This window comes from Falco naumanni, chromosome 7 (assembly GCF_017639655.2).
Source record: "Falco naumanni isolate bFalNau1 chromosome 7, bFalNau1.pat, whole genome shotgun sequence".
NCBI classification, from domain to species: Eukaryota; Metazoa; Chordata; class Aves; order Falconiformes; family Falconidae; genus Falco; species Falco naumanni.
Window position 1 is genome coordinate 6,473,298 of NC_054060.1, and position 21,879 is coordinate 6,495,176.

The window sequence follows — 21,879 nt, forward strand, 5'->3', positions numbered from 1 at the left end:
CGCGCGGCCGGGAGGAGCCGCCACCCGCCCCGCCCCGCCGGGGGCGGCCCGCACAGGGCGGCGGGGGCAGCGCCTCGCAGGGGCCCGCAGCGCCGGGTCCTTTCGTACAGACCCACCCTTCAAAACAAACAAAAAAAACCTCCAAAGCGCCAAACTTTAAACTTTCCGGGGATGATGACAACTCTCAGCTGCTTGAATATTCGCTTTGTTTTATTCAAACGCCAGAGGTGAAGTACAAACTGTAGTTACACAGCATTTTGTTTCCTTAAAAACATTCTGGATTACATAATTCCAAACAACTTTCAAAACTAAGTTGTTGAACAGTTTTCACCTAAAATGGTTTGTTGGTTTTTTTTTTTAATCCATTTAAAAAAGGATGTGAATTAAAGGACTCAGAATTAAAAGCAGTTATATTTTTTTTTCCCACTCTACAAAGAGGAAAAGTGAGGATGCAGTTACAGATAGTTCACCACAGATTCCCACTGTGAGGGGACCAAGCTTCTCCCAAGAATATCCTCAACTCCAAACCGCAGCTTTGTCTGAACCATTAGTGGGTCATTTAACCCGGAAAAACCCTGAAATCCTAAGGGAAGTATCTGTTGCACCTGGCTGCAGCTGCATGTCACACTGCTAGGTAAGATCACAAGTATTACATAAAATTTACATGACAGAAAATTAACAGCAAAAACAAGGTCAACACATCTGCAAGTATCCTTTCCCGTCCTAACACACCCACTAGACCAAAAAGAATGACAAAAGTTTTATTTAAATAGCATGAATTAATAGTTTAGAAAAAAGGGTTGGTAAAACTGAAGTCCACGTATCACCAAAGGACAAAACATTGTAAGCAACATAATTCCTAAAACGAAAATCAAAGACATAAAGGTCCTTTAGTGTTTTTACAAAGACTTTCCTAAAGGATTGAATTAATTTCGGTGTAGAACAAAAGAGGGAGGATTGCTTTGCTGTGCGACTAAAAAAAAAAAAAAGAAAAAAAATCAAGACACCCACAAGACGCAATACTAGCATTTGAGCGTATAACTTAAAAAGCACTGTCATGTGAACAATCACTACCGATTACATCAAAAATATTATACATGTACTTCTTTCATCTCTTAACATTATAAGATAGGTTGGGCAAATACCTGGCACCAAAAAATTGATGCATGATAGTTCCAATATGTTAAACAAAATGTACTATATTAGAACATTAATATTTAAAAATTTCTGTCTCCTTCTCATCCAAATTCAGATGGCTTACCACTTCCTAGAAACCTTGTTTACCCCTCTGGAAAAATTAGCAAATTACTGACTTCACCATCTTTCACAGTATTCAAGGTGACTAAAACTTAGTCCTAATGGAAGGGTGAAGGAAAGGATATTATTTGATATTGCATTCAAATTACTGTAACAAACTCGTGTCGCATTTCAGCAAAATCTCCCAGTAGTGCCATAAAGTGTGTCCCAGTTTTTCCAAAATCCTGTTGCAAGGGCTTCCTCCCCCACCAATGTAACAAAGTCACTCCAACACCCATCGGGTTTCAAACACCAGCAGGTACCTAACACTGACCTGAACGCACCCCCCCGTCAGCCGTATGAGGAGCTAATGGTTTATTCACCCTCTACTAATTATTAATCTTGATTTCCCATTTGTAGAGTAACATTATTGTAAAATCTAACTATTGGCAGCACCTGCACTGCTGTTTTAGGTTCTAGAAAGAGCAATCCAGGTGCTGCTGTATTTGCTATACATTTTAATTGAACAAGTGTAATATACATTTCATATTTGAACATTATGCTATCCAAGTCCACACAATGCCCATCAAATAAGTCTATGTGATGTTGCAATAAAATACATGATCTGATTTATCTAATAAAGTTCCTCATCATGTATCGTATCCACAATAGATCCAATGCCTTTAGTATCAGACCGAAGCCAGAGACAATCGTAAGGAAATAACCAAGTGCGCTTTATGCGGGCGAGCATTCTGACAGTATTTAATGGTTTGCAGCATCTGCTTGTCGAGGCCAGCCTTCTTCCTCAACGCCAGAGTCATACTCTTCTTCAGACGAATCTTTAGTGGGAGCCCTATAATTAAAACGAACTGATCAGATACTTCAGAAATTGAGGAAGGAGACAGTTTCCATAGCTTCTGGTAAACATGCCACCTGCAAAGTGCCCCCAACCACAAGTGTCCTGACAAGCATCCATCTGCTAAACGAGTTTCTGATCTGAAAATGGCACTATGCCAATTTACATTACAACCAGTATGGAGTCTCATTACTGAAAATCAAAAGGCTATTGAATTCAGTTAAGTCATAAATTTACTGATTAAATCAAACATTTCCAGCAAACATGAATGCTGGTGCTCTACAAAATCACTTAAGGCAGCCATGCGTGTAAGCATAACACTTTCCAGTGCAACCACCCCCTCCGAGACACAAGGTGTGCTGAGCCAAGCTTTGGCACAGACACAGATGAATGCAAAGCATGTACCTCAGCGGAGGAAGTCACTCAAAAGTAAGTTGTCAGGGGTAGAAACCAAGCCAGAGTTACAAAGTTTCAGACCTGTGTTTTCAGACCTGACCCATTCCCTCTCAACTCCATCTTTTGTTCACTCAAATTAATTATTATTTTTTTAAAATCCAGATTTATCCAGTGCTTTCAGCGTTTCACCACTTCATTACCATAATACAACCTTTACAACATTAATTAACATGAGTTCAGCAAATCAATAGATGTGCCTTTGTGGCTCTCCTCTGCTGCAAGAGCAACAGAGAGGAAAACGGCAGCAGCCTGGAGTTTGCATAAAAAAAAGCCACCTCACAGTGGTAGGAGGAAGAAAGAAAGAGTTCCATTTCAGAAATTTCAGTACAGTCACAATTAAACTTCAGGTTTTTACTGTTAACTTATGATGCTTATAATTTATTTCTATTTCTACAGGTATACACACACACAGAAAAGGCTTAAAAGTACCATCGTATCATTTTATTTTACAATTTCTATTAAAAACTGAAGCAATACAAACCCAAAGTCTCTAGGACAGAACAGGCACTAATTCAGCTGTGTACAGTATACAGAGAATCAGATCCTTTCTAGGTTGTGTGCATGGTTTTGTGTTTACATGCTCCTTCCTACAGCAAACATCAGAATACCTGTCTAGCCACATTACTAGTCTGTTTTGATACTTCCGTTACGGTTTTACCTAATGTATCCTGGCTCTTTTTTGCCTTCTACAACATCTTTGTCAACTTCCACGCACACAATGTCAGAATTGGGCACTTCAAACATGGGCTCCAGCAACAGCTTTTCCTGAAAGAGAGCAAGATGGAAAAAGTATTTCTGTATGCCTTCTTCTACGTAACAACATGGTCAGCAAGCGATTTTCAGAGCTAGAGAGTTTTCTTGGAAGAACTCTGAATACACTAAGTTTTAAAAAGAGACTTAGTGTACCCATAAAAGACTCAGAATTAAGTGAGGTTTTGACTGAAAATTGTCTCTATTAGGTCCATACACACAAACATACATAGCTTCATTTACTTAGTGAGACTTAATTTACTCACCATTATAGATCGAAGACCTCTTGCACCAGTTTTTCTGTCCAGGGCCAGTCTGGCTATAGCCTTCAATGCATCTTCAGTTACATTTAATTCACACTACATAAAGAAAAATGGTAAGCTTAGTTCATCATTTCATTTATAACTCAACATTGTCTTGAGTGCGACAGTGCGTGCGTTACTGAAAATAACTAACAGTAATATTTACCTGTTACAGACCAGAACGTTTAACATTTAAGCTACATATACAAACCTTCAGCTAGACTTTGTTTGTGACTAACATTACCAGTAGGGACTACAGCCCTTTACCTACAAGTACTATAAATACCTCTGCAGTACATGAAGTGGCCTTTGATGCCTATTAGGCAAGGTCACACATGTTCATTTGAACACTAACATGAAGAACGGTCCAACTATTTCCAGATTACTTGCCCCACAAGGACAAGCACCCAATCTAAACCAGTCAGGTTTTAACGAATTAGCTTACTACTTTTTCAGAGCGAGGAGGTGCACATGTGGGGGCAAGAAGTGATTCCAATTGATATTTTAGATTGCTTTATAAACAAAAAATATTGAAGAGTTGTCAAATAAAAATTCAAACCTTATCCATGCTGAATAGTGCCTGGTATTGAGGAACCACAGCATTTCGTGGCTCAGTGAGAATCCGTACAAGGGTTTTCTCATCTAGGCTGTGCAGAGGAACCACAACAGGCAAGCGTCCCACAAACTCAGGAATCATGCCAAACTCAATGAGATCTCTGGCTTCCACATGACGCAGCAAGCGATCTTTTTCTTCAATATCTTCATGTGGATCAGACTCTCCACTTATATTAGCAAGATCAGCTGCTGCTGCAGCCCTTCTGCCTTTTCCCATGTTAGATGGTGTCCCAAATCCTAGGTACTGCAAAACAAACATGTTGTACTTACAGAACTTTACTAAAGTTTTCTTTATGCAACTAAATCACATTCCACGTGCATTAAAAAAACTGAAGCAACCGATTATGTCATTACATACTCATTCAAGCTCAAGAAGTTACCAATACTAAAATTAGACCCCTTGCACACAATCAGTTTCTTATAACATTTAATTCCCTCAGTAAAGTATCAACACCTCAGTCTAAGAGCAAGTTTTTCTTAAAAAAGGTTAGTAGTAACATGTCCCACCAAGTTTACAAATACCAGTGATGCTGAAAAGGGCTCTTCAGAAGCGAAGCAAATGCATGCAAGTGTGCTTACATGAAAAGCTACATGAATTACCATGAACGGTTATTTGGATTTCAGTCACTCTCATTAAAGACAGTGTGCACATTTTGTCAGAAAGCTGCAGCCAGAATTCTGTCCCCAGACATTAACACAAAAAATAGTGAACTGCATGACTAGGTATTTTAAGATGATGATAGCTTTTAGCACCATTTGCTCAAACTATCTGAGCATCAACAGCAAGAGCCTCTTTCTACTAACATCCAAAGGTTTTCTCAGTTTCGTACTTGGTACACTCCAACTGAAAGAAATCCTATTACAACTGCTAGAACTGTTTCACACACTCCCTTTTTAAGAAACATTGGACATGGCAATTTAAAGCGTTTACCACTCTAGTACAGACAGCAAGTTCTCTACCAACAGTTTTCAACCTTTTTCACCCCCTATTTTTTTCCTGTTTGCATATGCTAAGAATGTCTCTGTGGAAGACCACAGCAAGCTACTTAAGCCTACTAACAACAGGCTTGTTCTTTGCTACCTTTCTTAGGCTTGACCTCAAGCTCCCAGGTAACAGATGGAAACCCACTGCTCTACAAACAGTGGGAGTATAAACATAGCAAGACCTTGAGAAGTCAGTACTGTGAACAGTAATTAAGATAATTTTTCAGTTCAAACACAGCCTGATGCACTCACTTTTTCATTTTTCCTCCTGCTGATAATTCTGTCAAGACCATTAAAAGCACCAGAAGCTACAAAGAGGATGTTTGTTGTGTCAACCTGCACCGTTTCTCCACGTAGTTTACGAGAATTCTTTTCTGGAACATTTACTATTGTGCCTTCTAGTAATTTTAACAAGCCCTAAGGAAGAAAGAAGAAAGAAGAAATATAAAATTCTAATGTGTAGCATCACATATAAGGCAGCACACCATACTGTGGTTACTTTCACAGATGTACTTACATTTTTTGCTCCCTTATGCCTTTATAGTAACAGTAAGCGTTTAAAGGAATCAGTTCTCCATGTAAGACAATTCCACTCAAGGACAGACAAGTCTTCCTTTAAAGTGACTCCCATGAACATCATGAGCTGCGCTTACTAACAAGTTACTTCAAATTTTGTCAAAACAGAAAAAGTTATCTATTTTTGCCTATGTTATGCAAGTTGCTATGTGAATGCTACGAAGATGTTTTTCAATTAAAACATTTCTGTGAAGCAGTCTTGAGTTACTTTGAGATTTTTAGAGGTTTTTTGAATGAAGAAAGTAAAAAGGAAAGATGAGGGTTTCAAAGGTTAATAATTAAGGAACTGAAGAACTATGACTCTCTAAACTCCCATGATATTTGACACATAGTAGGATGATATACAGACTTGACCAGCTGTTCACTTATGAAGTAAAATTACTCCACAAAAAATACCTACTTGTTGAACACCTTCTCCTCCGACATCCCGTAACTGATGAATACCAGGCACACTGCCAATCTTATCTACTTCATCCAGAAAAACAATTCCTGCAGTTACAGCAAATGGATTTAAGGAAGACTCCACTTTTCAAAGAGAAGCAAGAACTTACACACAGGGAAGAACATAATTTAATACAGCAGCAGTCTTTTCTACCTCCATACTATGAATTGCAAAAATGTATGCAATCCTGTCCAACTATGGACAAGCGTAAAAAACCTACAAGATATGCTTCAAGCTTTTTTCAGGTTTATTATTTCTGATTTAGTGAGTTAAAGTTTCAAGTACATGCAACAGGAATATATATTACAGAAGTACTGGTGGTCTCAAAGTTTAGAGCACTTAGGCGAGATGAACACAGTCTATGAATGAACTTCAGAAAACATACTGTAAAAGTTTACCTTGCTGAGCTTTTTCTACGTTATAGTTGGCATCTTGCAGGAGTTTTGCAATGACAGATTCGATGTCTTCACCAACATAGCCAGCTTGAGTCAAGGTAGTACAATCACAGATAGCAAAAGGTACATCTAGGCATTTAGCTAGAGTCTGAGCCAGCAAGGTTTTACCTGATAAAATAAAAACCATATGTTACAACTACCATACATTTCTCTAGAGCACACAAACCAAAATATTTACCATAGGATCATTATTACTGTTAGTAGACTTTTTGAATGATGCCAGCATGTTCATATATTCATATCAGAACATTTTTCAAGGGAGCTAGTTTTCATCAACAGTGTTTTTTACATTGGCAAGCTCTATTTCTGAATTAGACTAACAGTACACATTTGAGGCAGCTTGAAATGCATACAGTATCACAAATAAGATGTCACACAATATAAAAAACAGAATACATGTACTTGCATAGATTAAACATTAAATAAATCAGTAGACCTTTGCAGACACTCAGGGTGCAGTGCAAAGTCCAGTGCTCCTGCTTTGAAGTTGGGGAGAAACAGAATTAAAAAATTCTTCAGTGAATGTTCTCCCAAATAGTCTACAAAATGCTGTCTTCAGCACAAACACTTCCACTTCTTATGAACATACAAATATAATTTCTCTTTTATCTCCCCTGCAACTGATCTGTCCCAGGCGCTAACCAACACTTTCTAACTGCATCTTCTCAGCTTGCCATCTAACATCTAACTAACACGTAACAGAAACTTTAAATGTATTTTATTTTAGCTTAGTGAAAGTTGCATCTTTTAATCAGCCAGTAAATATAAGTATAAAAAACCCCACCCAAACAAAACAAAAAAACCCCACACACGACTAGATCCGCTTTCTTTTCAAGGTCATTTAGGTCAGCTTATTACCATGGCATGAAAGCACAAAACCCCCAGCTTTTTATACACCAGACTGGAATATTCACAAAAGAGGAAAATGACTTGTTAATAATCAATTCTAAGAAAAATCTGACACCTATAAAAACACACAGCTATATACCTGATCCAGTTGGTCCAAGCAGCAAAATATTACTTTTTTCAAGTTTTATGTCATCATTGGGCGAATCTAGTACCTCTCCTCCCCGTTTTTCCTGAGGTATCTGCTGGTTCATTTGTTGCTGCATCGATGCTCCTAAAGCATTACCGTGTGGACTGATTCCAGCAATCTGCAGTAGTTCTGAAGAGAATAACAGTACTGTTTGAGCGCTCACAAGGTCTGTCATTACCTTACATGCACAATAAAAGCTTGGTTCTTCTGTTTTGTTCTGCAAATCTATAAGTCTATCTGTAGAGAAGTTTACAGATAGGACTGCAACAGCAATATGGCACAATTAGTACCAAAACATGAGTTCCAACTATTTTTGCACAAGCATATATTTACATATACAAAAATAGTTTCCAATGGTACAGTGGATTATCTAAAAATATTCCTCTATATTAAAAACTAGAGACATTTTTAGTTTTTACAAATTATAAAAAATTACAGTTAAAATGAGTTATTTTTTAACACAAGAAATAAACCCAAACTGTTGCTCTCTATGATGAAAAAGTACAGGAAGTGGCATACTATAACAACTACAAAAGCAATGCACAGCTCTAGTCTCAAGAGTTAAAGACTTGTCTCAGGTTGTTACAGGTTTTGTCTCTACACATGGATACAGACATTCAGTTGGATTTTCTTTTTTCAGAGCACTTTTTTAATTTCAGAGCAATTTTTTAATTGGCTTGCAGGGTAGAATTTTGAAGAACAAGAAAATTTGTTTCAAGAAGAATAACCGGGATTCCAAATGATCAACACTAGACTAAGGAACAAGTTCACAGACTAAAGAAGTTCAATAGCCAGTGAGAGGCACCAGTGGACTGAAAATAAACATAACTGACATCACCCAGACAAAAAGCAGCAACATTCTGAGTTTCAAGGTGACAGCGCATATTAACAGTGCAAATACCCTGCAGAAAACAGTTGCATAACTTCCTTTATTATTTACCTCACATCATATTCTGTATGTCATTACTAATATAATCTCACCTCAGATCTAAGTAAAGAAAAAATAAAATCTACATTTCATTTGGTTTATTGAGAATAATTCTAAGGACAGATAATTATTTAACTTCATAGAAGATTGTATTTTACAATTTACCTGCTTTCCACCTAGAACTAGATAAAAAGAATCAAATCATAGCCACCTCTGTTAAAAAGCATACTCAATGCCTTCAATTAAACTTACTTGCAGAAGAAAAGCAAAGAGAAGTTTACCCAGCATTTCAAAACTACCAGTCACTAAAGACTATTCTACGTTAACATCAAAAGAGTAAATATTGCAGAGGAGGACATGAGGAGAGAGTTCACTTACTTGTAAATCTGTACTCATCCTCCCGTCTTCTGATTTCTAATTCTAAGAGAGAGGATGAAAACAGTAATAAAATATAGGTTTATTAAAAGTTTATAAATTCTCCACCTCTTGCCCTCTTCTGAATATATCTCATCACTGTGTATGAATGTATTTCTAACAAGACACTCCCACATGAATTAGTTTTTATTGCTGCCAAAATTAATCCAAACCCCAACTTCCATGCTTTTAAAATGGCAGCAAGCTTTCTACAACTGAAAACTGTCACAATTATTACCTCTGATTAGATTTTACTTTTAAAACCACTTCTAGAAGGGGGAAAAATGCAAAAATATAATTTTGGTTTGAGAAGGCTGCCTTAAAACTCTCACGTTTATATCCAAGTGTTATAATGTAGGATTTCACATATTTCAAAGTACTATCTGTCATAAGCATTTACTGCCAGTCTCTCTGGATGTGCACCATTTTATCTTTCTGTGGAGGGTTGGGAACTTTCCAGTGCCAAGTACACAACTGCTCTCTACCATTGCCAGGCCAGTGCTACTAGTGTTTTCCCCTCAGTTAAAATACTTCTTTACGTAAATTCACAAAAGGAAGATTTCTTTTCTGTTTGCCTAGCATACTATTTTTTGCAAGACCGAACAAAACACCTTAAAAAAAAAAAATCAAGGTACACTTTGAATCAGAAACAGTAATTAAATACTACTTCTAAAAATAAATTAGATCAACATAGCTACACACTTAGTAGCGAAAGTACTGCCAAGAGTAACTCCATCTACACCTGCTAGATATGGAACAATACTGTGAATACTATGGTCACCAACAGATGCTGCCAACAGCAGCAAGTAAGGTTAGAAAGCTAATTATTCATCAAATTACCTATGCAAAATATTGTCTTAGTTGTTGCTTGCAGATTAAGCAGCAGATTTACCATTAAGCAGTAAATGAGACTAGAAAGAAAAATTTAGGAGACTCACTTTATAAAAAGTTAAATATCTAATAATGTGTCAGTAAAAACACTAAACTTTTAATACCCATGGCACTATAAACCTTCTGGATTACTATTTAAATAGATCACAGAAGTTCACGTACAGTGAAAATTAAATTTAATAGAAATTCTTTTACATATACAGAACATCTAGCATCAAGGTAAAACCTTTGTCAGGTTTGTTAAGTTAGGGCCATGAAATGATGGGTTCTGTTTGACCAGAAAAGTACAAAACATCATACAAACCTCTTGGTGTTAGAGAAGTCTGCTTTTCAACTTCTGCTTGCTGTCTCAGGTTAGCTGGGATGTTATTGTAGATCCTCTTGTAATGATTGTACACAGCAACTGAAAGCACCTTCTTGGCAAAACACTGACCAACAACGTATTTGTCGAGGTAGTTATAAATCTGAAAGATAACTCCATCTTAGTAACACTTCTAAATCATCTTGCAGCAGAAAAGAAAAAATAGTGTATTGTGCCAAAGATGGACTTTGGTCTAAACCAACCATTACAGAACTAAGAAACAGAAGCCCTGCATCTAAAATACAAAATACATTGCTGTTGATGAGTTTACTTAAAACCACGGTGCTTACACAATCATGCTGTGTCTGTCAGTTCTCCCCTATGAATATTTAAATCCATTGTCATTTTCACCCAAATTTGTGAGAGGAACAGAAATTTCAAGTATACTTAAATTTCTTAAAAGAGGCCTAAACATGAGCCACGTGCAGCTTCAGAAACCATTGCAGTGCACTAGAAACTGAGAAACACAACAAGCTCCTGCATTATTCGAGAGCGGGAAACCAAATGATTTAAGATGGGTCATTGCCACAAGCTGACCAGCCACAATTCTCACCCACAAACAGGCCAAATAAAAGGTTCTGCAGCTACAGAAGGAAGCTGCTAACATAAGGATGCAGAATACGAGGCCATTGCAGGAAATGAAAGATACTATGGATGGTGGGGTTGAGGTTAGCAGGGCCACAAGGAGAAAATGAAGGTACTGGACTTCAGTCACAAGACAAAGGCAGAGGAAAACAAGCCCAGCTGCTTTTACTGAATCTACTTGTTCCTTTTATCAGAGTCCTGCTGGGTCATATAGCTCTCAAAGGTTTAATCTTGAGCCAATCTTCTTTATTGCTTGTTGCTGTGTCAAAGTGAACTGTTACACACCTGATGCAGATTAAGAATTAAAGCATTTCACCAGGCTGTAACAGAAGGAAACACTGGGATGAAATTAAGAACCATACCTTTTTCGGTGGAGGTGGTGGCTTCTGCTGGAATGCCAATTTCACAGCTTCTGCTGCTGACTCAGGCTCTTTAATGATGCTCTTTTTTGTGTCTGCCTCTGACAGTACAACAAAAAAATGGTGACACTTTTCGCACTTCACAAAACGGGTGGAAGCTGCAGAAAAGTAAAACAAAACAGTAAGAGGAACTGCTCAGCACTCATTCAACTGCCCCGTTTGTCATACAAAGGGCAAGCACCTGTAAGACAGCACAGTCACCTCTTTGTTTACACACTTCCCCTTCCTTTACCTTAGAAGATTTAAAACAAATTATTGGACTATGAAATTTGACACAGAGGGAATACAACTTGCCCAAAAAGTCACAATGCAGGGCAGCAACCAAACAAGGGATTAAAAAGTAAAAATCTATTTCATACTTCTTCAATAGCACTACACTCAGAAGAGGAAACTTTGCATCTCAGAGCGATGTAAAATTAACGAGGGCTTTAACTACACAGTAACAGTTCCTAACTCAAACTAGCAGGCAAAAAAGTAATTGTGGTTAGGGACAGACTACTCTAAAGTACAGGAAGCAATCTACACCGTCAATCTCAAAGACAGCATGCAGCAGACTCAGGAAAGGACAGCTGTGGCAGCTCCCAGTCTCTGCATCCCACTGGCTGTGGAACACTATGGAGCATGGTTCAGTCACCTAAGCCCAGGACACAGAGCACAGTGGGGTCACACAAAGGGCTCATCCCAACAAGAGGCAGCTGTGGTATGCCACAGATGATCAGGTCTTTGATGTTTTGCAAGATCTTTTGCTTATTTATTTTTACTGCCAGGAGCAGAACAAATTTCTTTCAAATTCCAAAAGCCAAACACTTCTACCACTGACTTTGTGAACTGTATCTCAAGAAATCATGTTCTCTGCAAAGACTGGCTTCAAAAGCCTGCAAACTAGAACTTGCACTACCTTTTTTCCTCCCTTTGGAAAAGCAAAGTTGAAATAAACAAAAATAGACAGTAAAGAATAAATTTGTAATTATTGTAATCAAAAATAGATCTTTTCTGACCATACTACTATGCTATTAAATGCAAATCATGTGCAACAGGACTGATTTAAAGTAAATAAATTAGTAAATGTATTCAATTAAAAGTAAACGTAACAAAACCACCACATGAAAAGCTTCAATGTCAAAACTTCTGAAATCATAAGAAGTTTTTAGAAAACAGCCTGAACCAGCTCATTTTAATAACAGCCTCTAGCAATAAACAAGCTGCTTATTTATAACTTGTTATTGCCTCCCATAGATCTAACATCAGCAAAAGAGGAGCAGGTGTGGGTTTTTGTTTGTTTTTTTTTGTTGGGTTTTGTTGTTTGTTTTTTTTTTAATACTAAGCATACCTTATGACTGGATAAGTAAGACCAGCAAATTGTTTTAAGAATGTAGCACGTAACACTGTGACCATCACAGCTTTATTAACTCTACTCCAAAGAAAATTCATATAAATACTAGGAAGTTCTCCTGGGTTATCTGCCTGATGGGACAAGATGAACCACTTGCAAGCACCCACTGCTCCTACATAACTATCATTTAGCAACAATTTTGTAAGAAAATTGTAGGGAAAACCCCCAAACTTTCTCCCAGTGCTCACTCAAAACACCTCTGATACTCTTGATGACTGCAGTGCCATGAGGTGGTTGTCCTTCCTTATACAATGCTAACAGTCAGCTTAATTAGGATGAAAGTGTCACAAGAATACTTGCCCCCTTTTTAGGTCCACCGGAATGGTCAAAAAAATAGAAAATAAAATAGCAGGCTGTAAGAATACTATTGTGCATCTTCAAAACATCATTCACCAAAAACAAAATATTGTTTAGAGTACACTTTTTATCAATTACTCCAGGCAGCACAGAGAAAGGTTATTAGAGATCTTCCCAATTTTCAGCAAGACCAGTAAGGTCAATGGTTACAGAGAAACTTTGATGTACAGGGTGCCTGGGGGAGCAGACTTAGTTATCAAAACACAGCTGTGAAACTGGCCAGTTTCTGTATCTACACAGCAATCTGGGAAAAAGTATCAATATAAGTTTAACAGAACAAAGAAAACTGAGAAGGTTGCTCTGAAATGCAAGGAAACCAAGTTCAAGTACTTCTACCTCCCTAAAACTCAAAATTGCAAGCAACTTTGCTATTCTCAAATACTGGCATGTTTTCTTAAGTTCTTTTAGCAAACACATGAAAGCACAGCAAAGAGCTTCCTGTCAAACCACTTCACTGTCATTAAGATGTCTGCAAATATTTACAGTATACTAAAATTCAAGTCAAGTGTTGGTTTTTGATTCAGGCAACATTACCACGGAGGCTGCATTTCAAAGAGATTTCTAAATACCATACAAGCTGACCTTGTCAAAGAGAAAGGCCGCATTTCCAAAATACATACAGGAAGCAAAAACAATCAGAGGATTAATCTTAAAAACACTTGTAGGGTTGAGATGCTATAAGGTAAAAACACATCAGGAAAGCAAGCAGGGAAGCTTCTTGCCTATTAAGTAGGTACAATAGCAGGGAAGTCTTGCTTTGGCGGATGGGAGCTAACCTGACGGCATCAGGTGGAGACAGTAAAAGCAGCGCCTAGGTAAGGCTTCTTACACCAATCAGCTTTACAGCTATTGGATTTCACCCTGTATCTGAGGCTCACATCTTATTTCACTGATCACAAAACTCTTCTTACAGAGTCTCACAACCAAAAACAATACAGGAACTGCTGAGAAAGTGTGTCAAAGCAAAATTCCTTTTGGTTTGCATCATCTTCTGCCTTAATTGTTAATTACTGGAAAAAGCATTGCCAAGCAAATCCTTGTGCAAGATTTGCAGATACAAAGTGAAGCCCCATTAAAAATAAACTCCACCAGACAACCAGCCTGTCACACTACGACTCAATAGCAATTAATTTATTAATAAATGTGGCTTTTACTTAGGATTTTGTTTCCCTACTTCTTACAAAATGATTGAAAAACCTAATATTTAAAGACTGAAACAAATGCTAATTGCGTATTTTCCTTTTGCTTTAAGTATTGACTTAAGGCCCTGCAGTTTGGCAATTCAAACCAGAATTGAGCAAATTCATCATTTTTCCTGACTAAGCAACATGAAACGCTTATCTGACAAATCAAGTTACAGTATGTTTAACACAACCTGCAACCCACTCATTTCGGGCAGAACAGGACAGATTTCTTTTTTCCTATTAGTTTTTGGTTTGTTTTTTGTTACACTGCTGCTTCTACTCCAGGGCAACGCCTTAGTGGTATTTCCAGATAAAAGCACAAACTCCAGTAACAAGAGGAGCAAACGGGGAAGGGAGAGTTTCAAAATGTCTGTGTCTACCCATGAACCATCTGATAAGAAGGAAAATGAGGTTAAAAATCCTTCCACTATTTTCAACCACATCTAGTCCAAGGAGAGACTGATACACTGAACACCACATAGGGTTGTACTTCTAGTTACATCAACTAGCGCCAGGCCAGCTTTTGCAGAAAAGTTTGAAACTATAGGCAAAAAGCAAACAACAAAAAAAAGCTTATTATTTCTGGAAAAAAACAGCAGCTGAGGACTTACCCTTTTATCTAACATAAATAAATATGTTAGTATAGAATTGTCTTGTGATTCATGATGTTTGATCATTTTTATTAAATAGTATTTTATATAAGTAGCAGCAAATAATAGCACATCCGCTCATTATTTTCACCAACTGTGATACTAACAACTGTTGAACAAGTTTATGCTGACCTTGTCTTAAGCTTCTTAGTGTACAAGTCTGATTATAACTTGATACTTCCTCCTCAAGACCCACCAGCTAACAATGGGTATTTGCTTTCTGGCAACTATTTTCTAAGCTGGCCTCATTAGCACTCAAACAAGGAGCAATGTCCTCAAGTCTGATTGAACCTAAAGCAGAACCGGTATGAATTTGGACTGCACTTCAAAAAAAGCAGCTGTTGCTGCTGAACACCAGGTACCTGACACATTTTGGATTTTCTAGTTGGACTTTACAACCTCCTACCTGGATAAAACTGCATATTCACAGTTGCGGTCTGAATTCCACGGCCATACTTTGCTCCACCACACATCACAGGAAATTACACAAACATATCCACAGAGACAATACATGATCAAGCCAACGTGGCCCAACCACACACAGCATATTTATTGACATTGTATAATTAGGTAGGCTAAAACTTAGCTATCAGGACTACATTAGATCACAAATACAGTCACATCTGTGGCTATTTAAAAAAGAAAGTATCATTAAAACTTACACACAAAAGTCTCCACATGTGTGCACAAGTCACCACACTTCGGGCAGCGCAGCTGGTTCCCTCCTTTCCCAGAGCTTCCAGAGCTTGACTTTTTACCACCTCCCTCACCGACAGACTTCTAAAAAAGATTTCCAGACAATTAGCCCCAAACAATGGAGCTGTTAACATCAGGCATTTAGCAGTGTGTTTATGGAAACCACTAATGTGAATACTGCAACAGCTGAATGACAAAATAACTATTGTCAGGAATTTTTTTAAGACTTCAAAAACTTAGAAAAACAGGATATAAACACTTTGAAATGTACACACATCTGCATTTCCCAGGTCTGCCAATTTTGGACACCCATCTATGTTAGAACTGCTTGACTGACACCAGAATGATAACAAGCTAAACTACAGAAAGAACGTTTTAATAGTATATTTCCATGTAATTTATACTAACCCCAGAGAAAAAAACAAGTCATACTTATAGAGAGAGTAATTTCATTATCGCAACTGTGTTGATTCTAAGGATTTCTGAAGCCACAACTCTTCTCACGTCCTTGACAGATGTAGCTATGCTGGCAGATGGCTGTAGAGTACATATGGCCTATAAAACAAGCATCTCAGAAATTGCTTGGAATACTTATGGTTTTTTACTTCTACAGCAGAATTCCCTGACATACACGTACTTATCTTTCTCTGTGTTACCCTGCTTAGTGGTGTTCAAGGTTAAAAAATTTTAAATCTATATCCATTCCATGCCTTCATACTTTGGTTATTAATAAAAGCTACTATATTTGAGGAAACAGCAAGGATCTCTCTTCCCTTTTCTAAGGCAGTCACCCATTTTTTTTAAACCTTGCTTACCACCTCAGTTCTCCTTGAAACCTTCTCAAGAAAAAAGACTATTAAAAAAAGGTTTATCTTTCTTATTTTTTAAAAAAGTTTAATCTGAACCTTCAGAACACACCTGTGTCACCCAGACAGTTCCTCAGATGTCACAATATGCCACTGTAAGGCGACGTTACTGCCTGTGAACTCTCAGAATATTATTTGCTGACTAAAGAGCAGTTTTATTCTCAGGTAATCATTTATCTGAAGAAGCTGTTTATTAACTATAGAGAAAGACTAGGATGAAAATAGACTACAATATAACAATAATAAAGCTAGCCTCCTCACAAACTTGTCTTGTTTAGTATAAACAAATCAATGCTGAAAAAAGAATTTCAAGATGTACTTACTTTAAAAAGCCTACTTTGGAGTAGCAGACTTTTGAAGAATAGTTCTGATTACTACTTTTTCCTGAGATATTGAAACCTGTTGTGGATTTGTAACATTCTACGAAATTTTCAAGTGTCCCTTTACACTAGGCAAAAAGATTCATAAAACTGGGAAAAGTGTTATGGGATGCTTATGAAGTATGTCTGCTAACAAATTACATTTTTCTTCACCATCACTTGTAGCAATTTGAAGGATCAGAAACGTCAAGTTAGAAAAAATTTCAGGAATATTCTAAGGAAATAATCTACTAAAAAAATTAAAGAAACATTTTATATAAACTATTGAAAAACCTAACGCATGAGATTACCTTGCTTCCATCGCCAGAAGCATCCTTGCTTGCACCATCCTTTGAAGCAAAATACGCTGGTGTTTCTGAGAAGTTTCTAAGAGGAATTCGTCTTAGGGAACGCGTTTCAAAAGTCCCAAGTTTTCCTAAAACAGGGATGCGTGTACGACCACAAGTAATACCTAAAAAAACCCCCAAACACACATGAAAATTAAACATCAAAAATACTCTAGTTCTAATACAAGTGCCACCAAACCCCAGAATTTATTTACCTTAAACGGAGATCAAAGGCTTCCACAACAGAAATCAACATCCAAATTTCAGTTATCCAAAATAAATTCTCTTTACCACCTTAACGTTCATCACATTAAAAGCTGCCTGGATTGTCCAAAAATGACCCAAAAGTAATTTCAGGTCCTCTAACATCAGATAACTGAGAGTCCCATTGTGTCATGAAATAGGGAACGTCCCAGTTATGAAATCAATCCTCAGAATTATAAATACAATCAACATCCAGCATTTATTGTGAAATAATTCAACCCCTGAAGTCAGAAAGAGACCTTTGAAATGTCCCCTTATTATGCAAAAATTACCAAAGAAGTGCCTCAGACTCACAGACTGCACGTCTGGATCTGGCTTTCACTCATGAACTCTACTAAAAGCTAGTTTCCAGGAATTGAGGTACCACTTCACAGAAAAGGTTGTCCTGAGGAAAACTGAAAGGTAGTGTTATATTTGGCACACGCTGACAGACACAGACAAGCAAAAATTCACTGTAATTTTAACTTTGTTGAAATAGCTTATTGCCAACATGAAAAAAAACACCTCATTGAGAAACTAAACAGCCTTTTCCTCCTCTTGCAACAGCGGGCAGGATTACATTTCATGACTAGGTATGATGTGAATCAACATATACTGTGCTTGAGATTTCAACATCTCAGCACAGACAAGAGCTTGGAATCTATCTCTCATCTCAAGTGGCAAAATTCTCACTTGCTCCCTGGTTTGGCAAGAACTCTGTGCCTTACTTGACAAAAGAGCTATATAGCAACAATGACAATTAAAAAACTGCTGACAATACATGGTTTCACTATTAGAGAGAATCCTAGAGAAATGCAAAAAAATCTTCTAAAAAAATACTAAGAACAGTATGAATGGCAAGAGGAGTACAGAGTACAGTTAATCTGCTCTGAAAGAGTTAATAATGACAACCAAGAGCTGGAATCTTAGTTGAAAGAGGACACTTAAGAAAATTCACCTTGCTACTATAACGGAAAAACAGAAAAATAAAGAAAAGCATTATGAACAAACTTAAATTTATCAGCAAAACCCTCACAGGCTTCTGCAAAGCCACAACCAAGATGACAGTGTCAAATGAGATTTGAAGTTGTTTTATTAACTTATACGCTGCTTAAGATTCCTGAACTTGAGGATCGTTTGCAGTTATTTTTAACAACTAAAAATGTAATCTTTTAAAATTTTAATACAGAAGCTAAGTGTTTTACCACTAAGCACTGCACATGGACTAAAGATGACTGATTTTAATTCACAGTACTCCTGTGACACAGAACATACTGAAAACTGTATTGGATAAACTATGAAACTATATACAGCATCAAGTACTGAGCTAGTAAGTGCCATATTACTGACTGTGCCCATCTACTGATCAGAAACACCACAGCTGTGGGGCTTCACCTCCAGCATTTGACAGGATGCTGGCAGCAGATCCAGACTAGCCAGCAGCATTACACCCACACTGTAATGCTTTTGTTGCTGTTAAATTCACTTTCACAAAAGTCTTAGCTGGCCAGCCTTTGGGGAACATTGCTACACATGCTGAACTCTAAAGGGTATAGATGGGCTAAACCAGAAAAAAACCCCAAACATATTACTGCTACATCACCTTGTGGCCAAACACAAAATGCTTTGTCCCTGTGCTTATCATGAGGTCCGAGTGATTAATTTTAATAAAATACAGTTGTACAGTTAGAGAATAAAGTAGTAAGAAAGTTATCACAAGTACTTTCTTGCATAAATAAGCCCAGAGGCAGATTTTCAGGAGAAATCAACAGTCCAGCCCAATGTCCGGCAACTTCCAGATACTGATAAATGTTCAAATATGCAACAGCTGGCTAGCACAGCAGTATTCACTCACACAAGTAGCTGGCAGTCAGAGCTGGGTTTTTTTTTTGAAACAGTAAATTGGCATCTATCCAAGGCATTAAGATTAGTGTGTTAAGAAATACTGGGAGGCTCCTTCACACCTTATTAACCTTTAGTTGATACTTGAGGAAAGAAATCATGACTTTTGGGCCGAGCCTCAAATATCCTGGAAGAATCTATTGCCTTATAGAATCTAATCTATAAGGAAGTGACAGGGAGACTGACAGAAGTCTCCTCCTTGTCCCACACAACGCTTGACGGACTAGATTGATCCACGTACTCCGAATACTCTCACATTTGTACCAACCAGCAACAACAAACAAAGTACCTGGCAGAAGACGTAATCTGTTACAACAACAAAAATGCACCAAGGTTATTCTTTTTTAGAAGAACTTCTGTGGAAATCTGTTGCATAATGATCTTATTACTCTGTATCTGTGTTTTAGTCTTATTTGTTCTTTTATATACCTTTTAAATTTTAGTTCTGACCAAAAAAAAAGAAAAATAAAAAAGATAATTCTTAAGTTAATCCAGAATGTTACTTGCTTTAAAGTTTATTGTTTCTCCAGTTTACATGAGGCCAGACAGGCTGGAGTTGAAAGTACTGGTTTAAACCTTTCATCACAGATGACATCAAGAAATGCAGATGTAAAGTCAACTGCAATGAGTTAACTCGCCTCTTGAAGGCAATAAATCATCTTGGACTCATCTGGCTATTACTGAGGGCACAATCATTCAAAATCTTGTTGCAAACGTGGCAACAGCAGAGATTTTCAGCACAATTTGGGGGTGGTCTGCCTTTCACCAAAAGCAGCACATGGTGTTGTCAACTCTCACCACCCACACCACCATGAAAAGGACAAAAGTAGGAAAAAAGTAGCAGCTTTCCTCCATTTCAACTTCCAGTAAGTTGTCTGTGCAGTCTCATACTTCAACCAAGCTGGAAATAATTACTTTTTGCTAACTGAGGGCAAGTCCTTTATAAGACATAATTCCAGTTCAGGCTGCGGAACAGGCAGGCTTTTAATCAGTCAGCTAATGAAGCTCATTTGCTAGCACTGCAGGGTAACACACACTAGGCGAATGCTGCCGAAAATCACGTCCGTTGAAATTAACTCTCTATGTACGTCTCCCAGGAGATATTTCAAAGCGGGCTAATTTCCCAGAACTTCACACCACCTAACGCTGCCCTTAACTCCGACACAACACCGGCCGCCCCCTCACACCACCCAGGGTGACACTAGCAAAAGGTAAGTAGCCCACAAAAAGGCGACAAGGCCGAGACACGCACCCACTGCCTAGTCGCAGCCCTTATCGCAGCGCCGCAGGCCGGGCTGGCCCAGGCCGGCTGCCGCTGGGCGCCGGAGGGCTCCTCTCCCTCCCCCTGCCCCGGGGGGGCTGCTCCCGCTGACCCCGCACCGGCGCGCCCCGGCGGAGCGCTGCCAGCCCGCGGCGGCCGCAGGGAACGGCGCTCCCCCTCAGAGAAGCGGAAGGGGCCGCAGCGCTCGGGCCCCCACGGAGGGCCCAGGCCCGCCGGCGGGCAGCGCCCGGCCGGGCGTCGGTGGGCGGACGGGACGGCGTTACCTCTCCGCGCAGAGGGCAGCGTGGAGCCCAGGAGGCGGGCGGCGGCGGCACAGCTGTGGCAGGCGGACATGGTGCGGCCGCGGGCCCGGCCCGCTCCCCCCGCCGCCGACTAGGCCTCGCTGGCGGCGGTATTGCGCGCCCCACCCGCGCCGTAAACAGCTCCCCCCCCGCGCCGCCTCAGTGACGGCAGCACGCTGCCACCCGCCGTCTCCGCGCACAGCCCCGCCCGCGCGGGGCATCATGGGAGGCGTAGTCCTGGGGCGGGGCCGGCGCGCTGCATCACGGGAAATGGGGGGGCGGCGGGTAGCGCGCGGGGCCGCGGCACCTGCAGCACTTGCCCCGCACACAGCTCATCTCGGGCGATTCCCGCCGCCTCCTTCTGCTTCCTTCACACGACACCAGATAAATATGTCCCTTGGATCCCAGAAATAATTTTGACAAAAAGGCTTTCGTGAAAAAAATAAACAAACCCAACAAAAAACAGCTGAAAACTTTAGGCAAAAGGAAGCAACTTTGGGAGTGAGATGCAAATGATAGCGCCTGTCACGGGGTCAGCTCCAGGCAGGGAGCAACACTGTGTATGTAAATCTATACAAAGGTATTCTTTACACATACCTCTGACAATTAGCTATAGGTACCTTTCTTTCAACTCACCTTCAGCTCCTACTAGTCACACACCAATTAAATGAAGCTAATTGATCCCAACTGGTTTTTAGAGGAACTCAATGAGGAATATATCACCTGTGGCTTTCCTTAATTAATCTGAGCTGCCCTACAGCAAATACCATTAGACCATGCCAGCAGCAGTTAACACACACCATGCTGCTCAGCTGCAAGCAGCGAGAATATCCAACATCAGTTTTAGTTTTTGCAAAACCATGGATGGAGTTTAACCCTTGTAAAATACAGGTTTAACACCACCACCTACAGCCAGACAGATGCCAGTCTGATTTTTAACCAGCATTAAATCCACCTCCATGTTTCCTTTCAGGAGCTTTTTGAGGGAGTTTGGCAGGAAGAGCAGGTTGGGC

At 39.1% G+C, this 21,879-nt stretch overlaps 1 protein-coding gene across 2 annotated transcripts; it reads right to left on the reverse strand.

Moving 5' to 3' along the window:
- Positions 1 to 192: 192 nt before the first annotated feature.
- On the reverse strand, positions 193 to 21,011 carry CLPX (caseinolytic mitochondrial matrix peptidase chaperone subunit X). 2 transcript variants are annotated; one of them, XM_040600554.1, is made up of 14 exons: positions 20,849 to 21,011; positions 17,123 to 17,283; positions 15,553 to 15,670; positions 11,250 to 11,404; positions 10,246 to 10,405; positions 9,015 to 9,056; positions 7,661 to 7,837; positions 6,616 to 6,780; positions 6,176 to 6,264; positions 5,452 to 5,616; positions 4,160 to 4,459; positions 3,565 to 3,657; positions 3,207 to 3,313; positions 193 to 2,089 (listed from the first exon to the last, which is right to left on the reverse strand). In XM_040600554.1, exons 1-14 carry the CDS (start codon positions 20,916 to 20,918, stop codon positions 1,999 to 2,001), a joined length of 1,893 nt encoding a protein of 630 aa, XP_040456488.1. In that variant the 5' UTR covers positions 20,919 to 21,011; the 3' UTR covers positions 193 to 1,998. The 2 variants fall into 2 exon arrangements, with proteins under 2 accessions (XP_040456488.1, XP_040456489.1); XM_040600555.1 differs by lacking the exon at positions 9,015 to 9,056.
- Between the last annotated feature and the right edge of the window lie 868 nt (positions 21,012 to 21,879).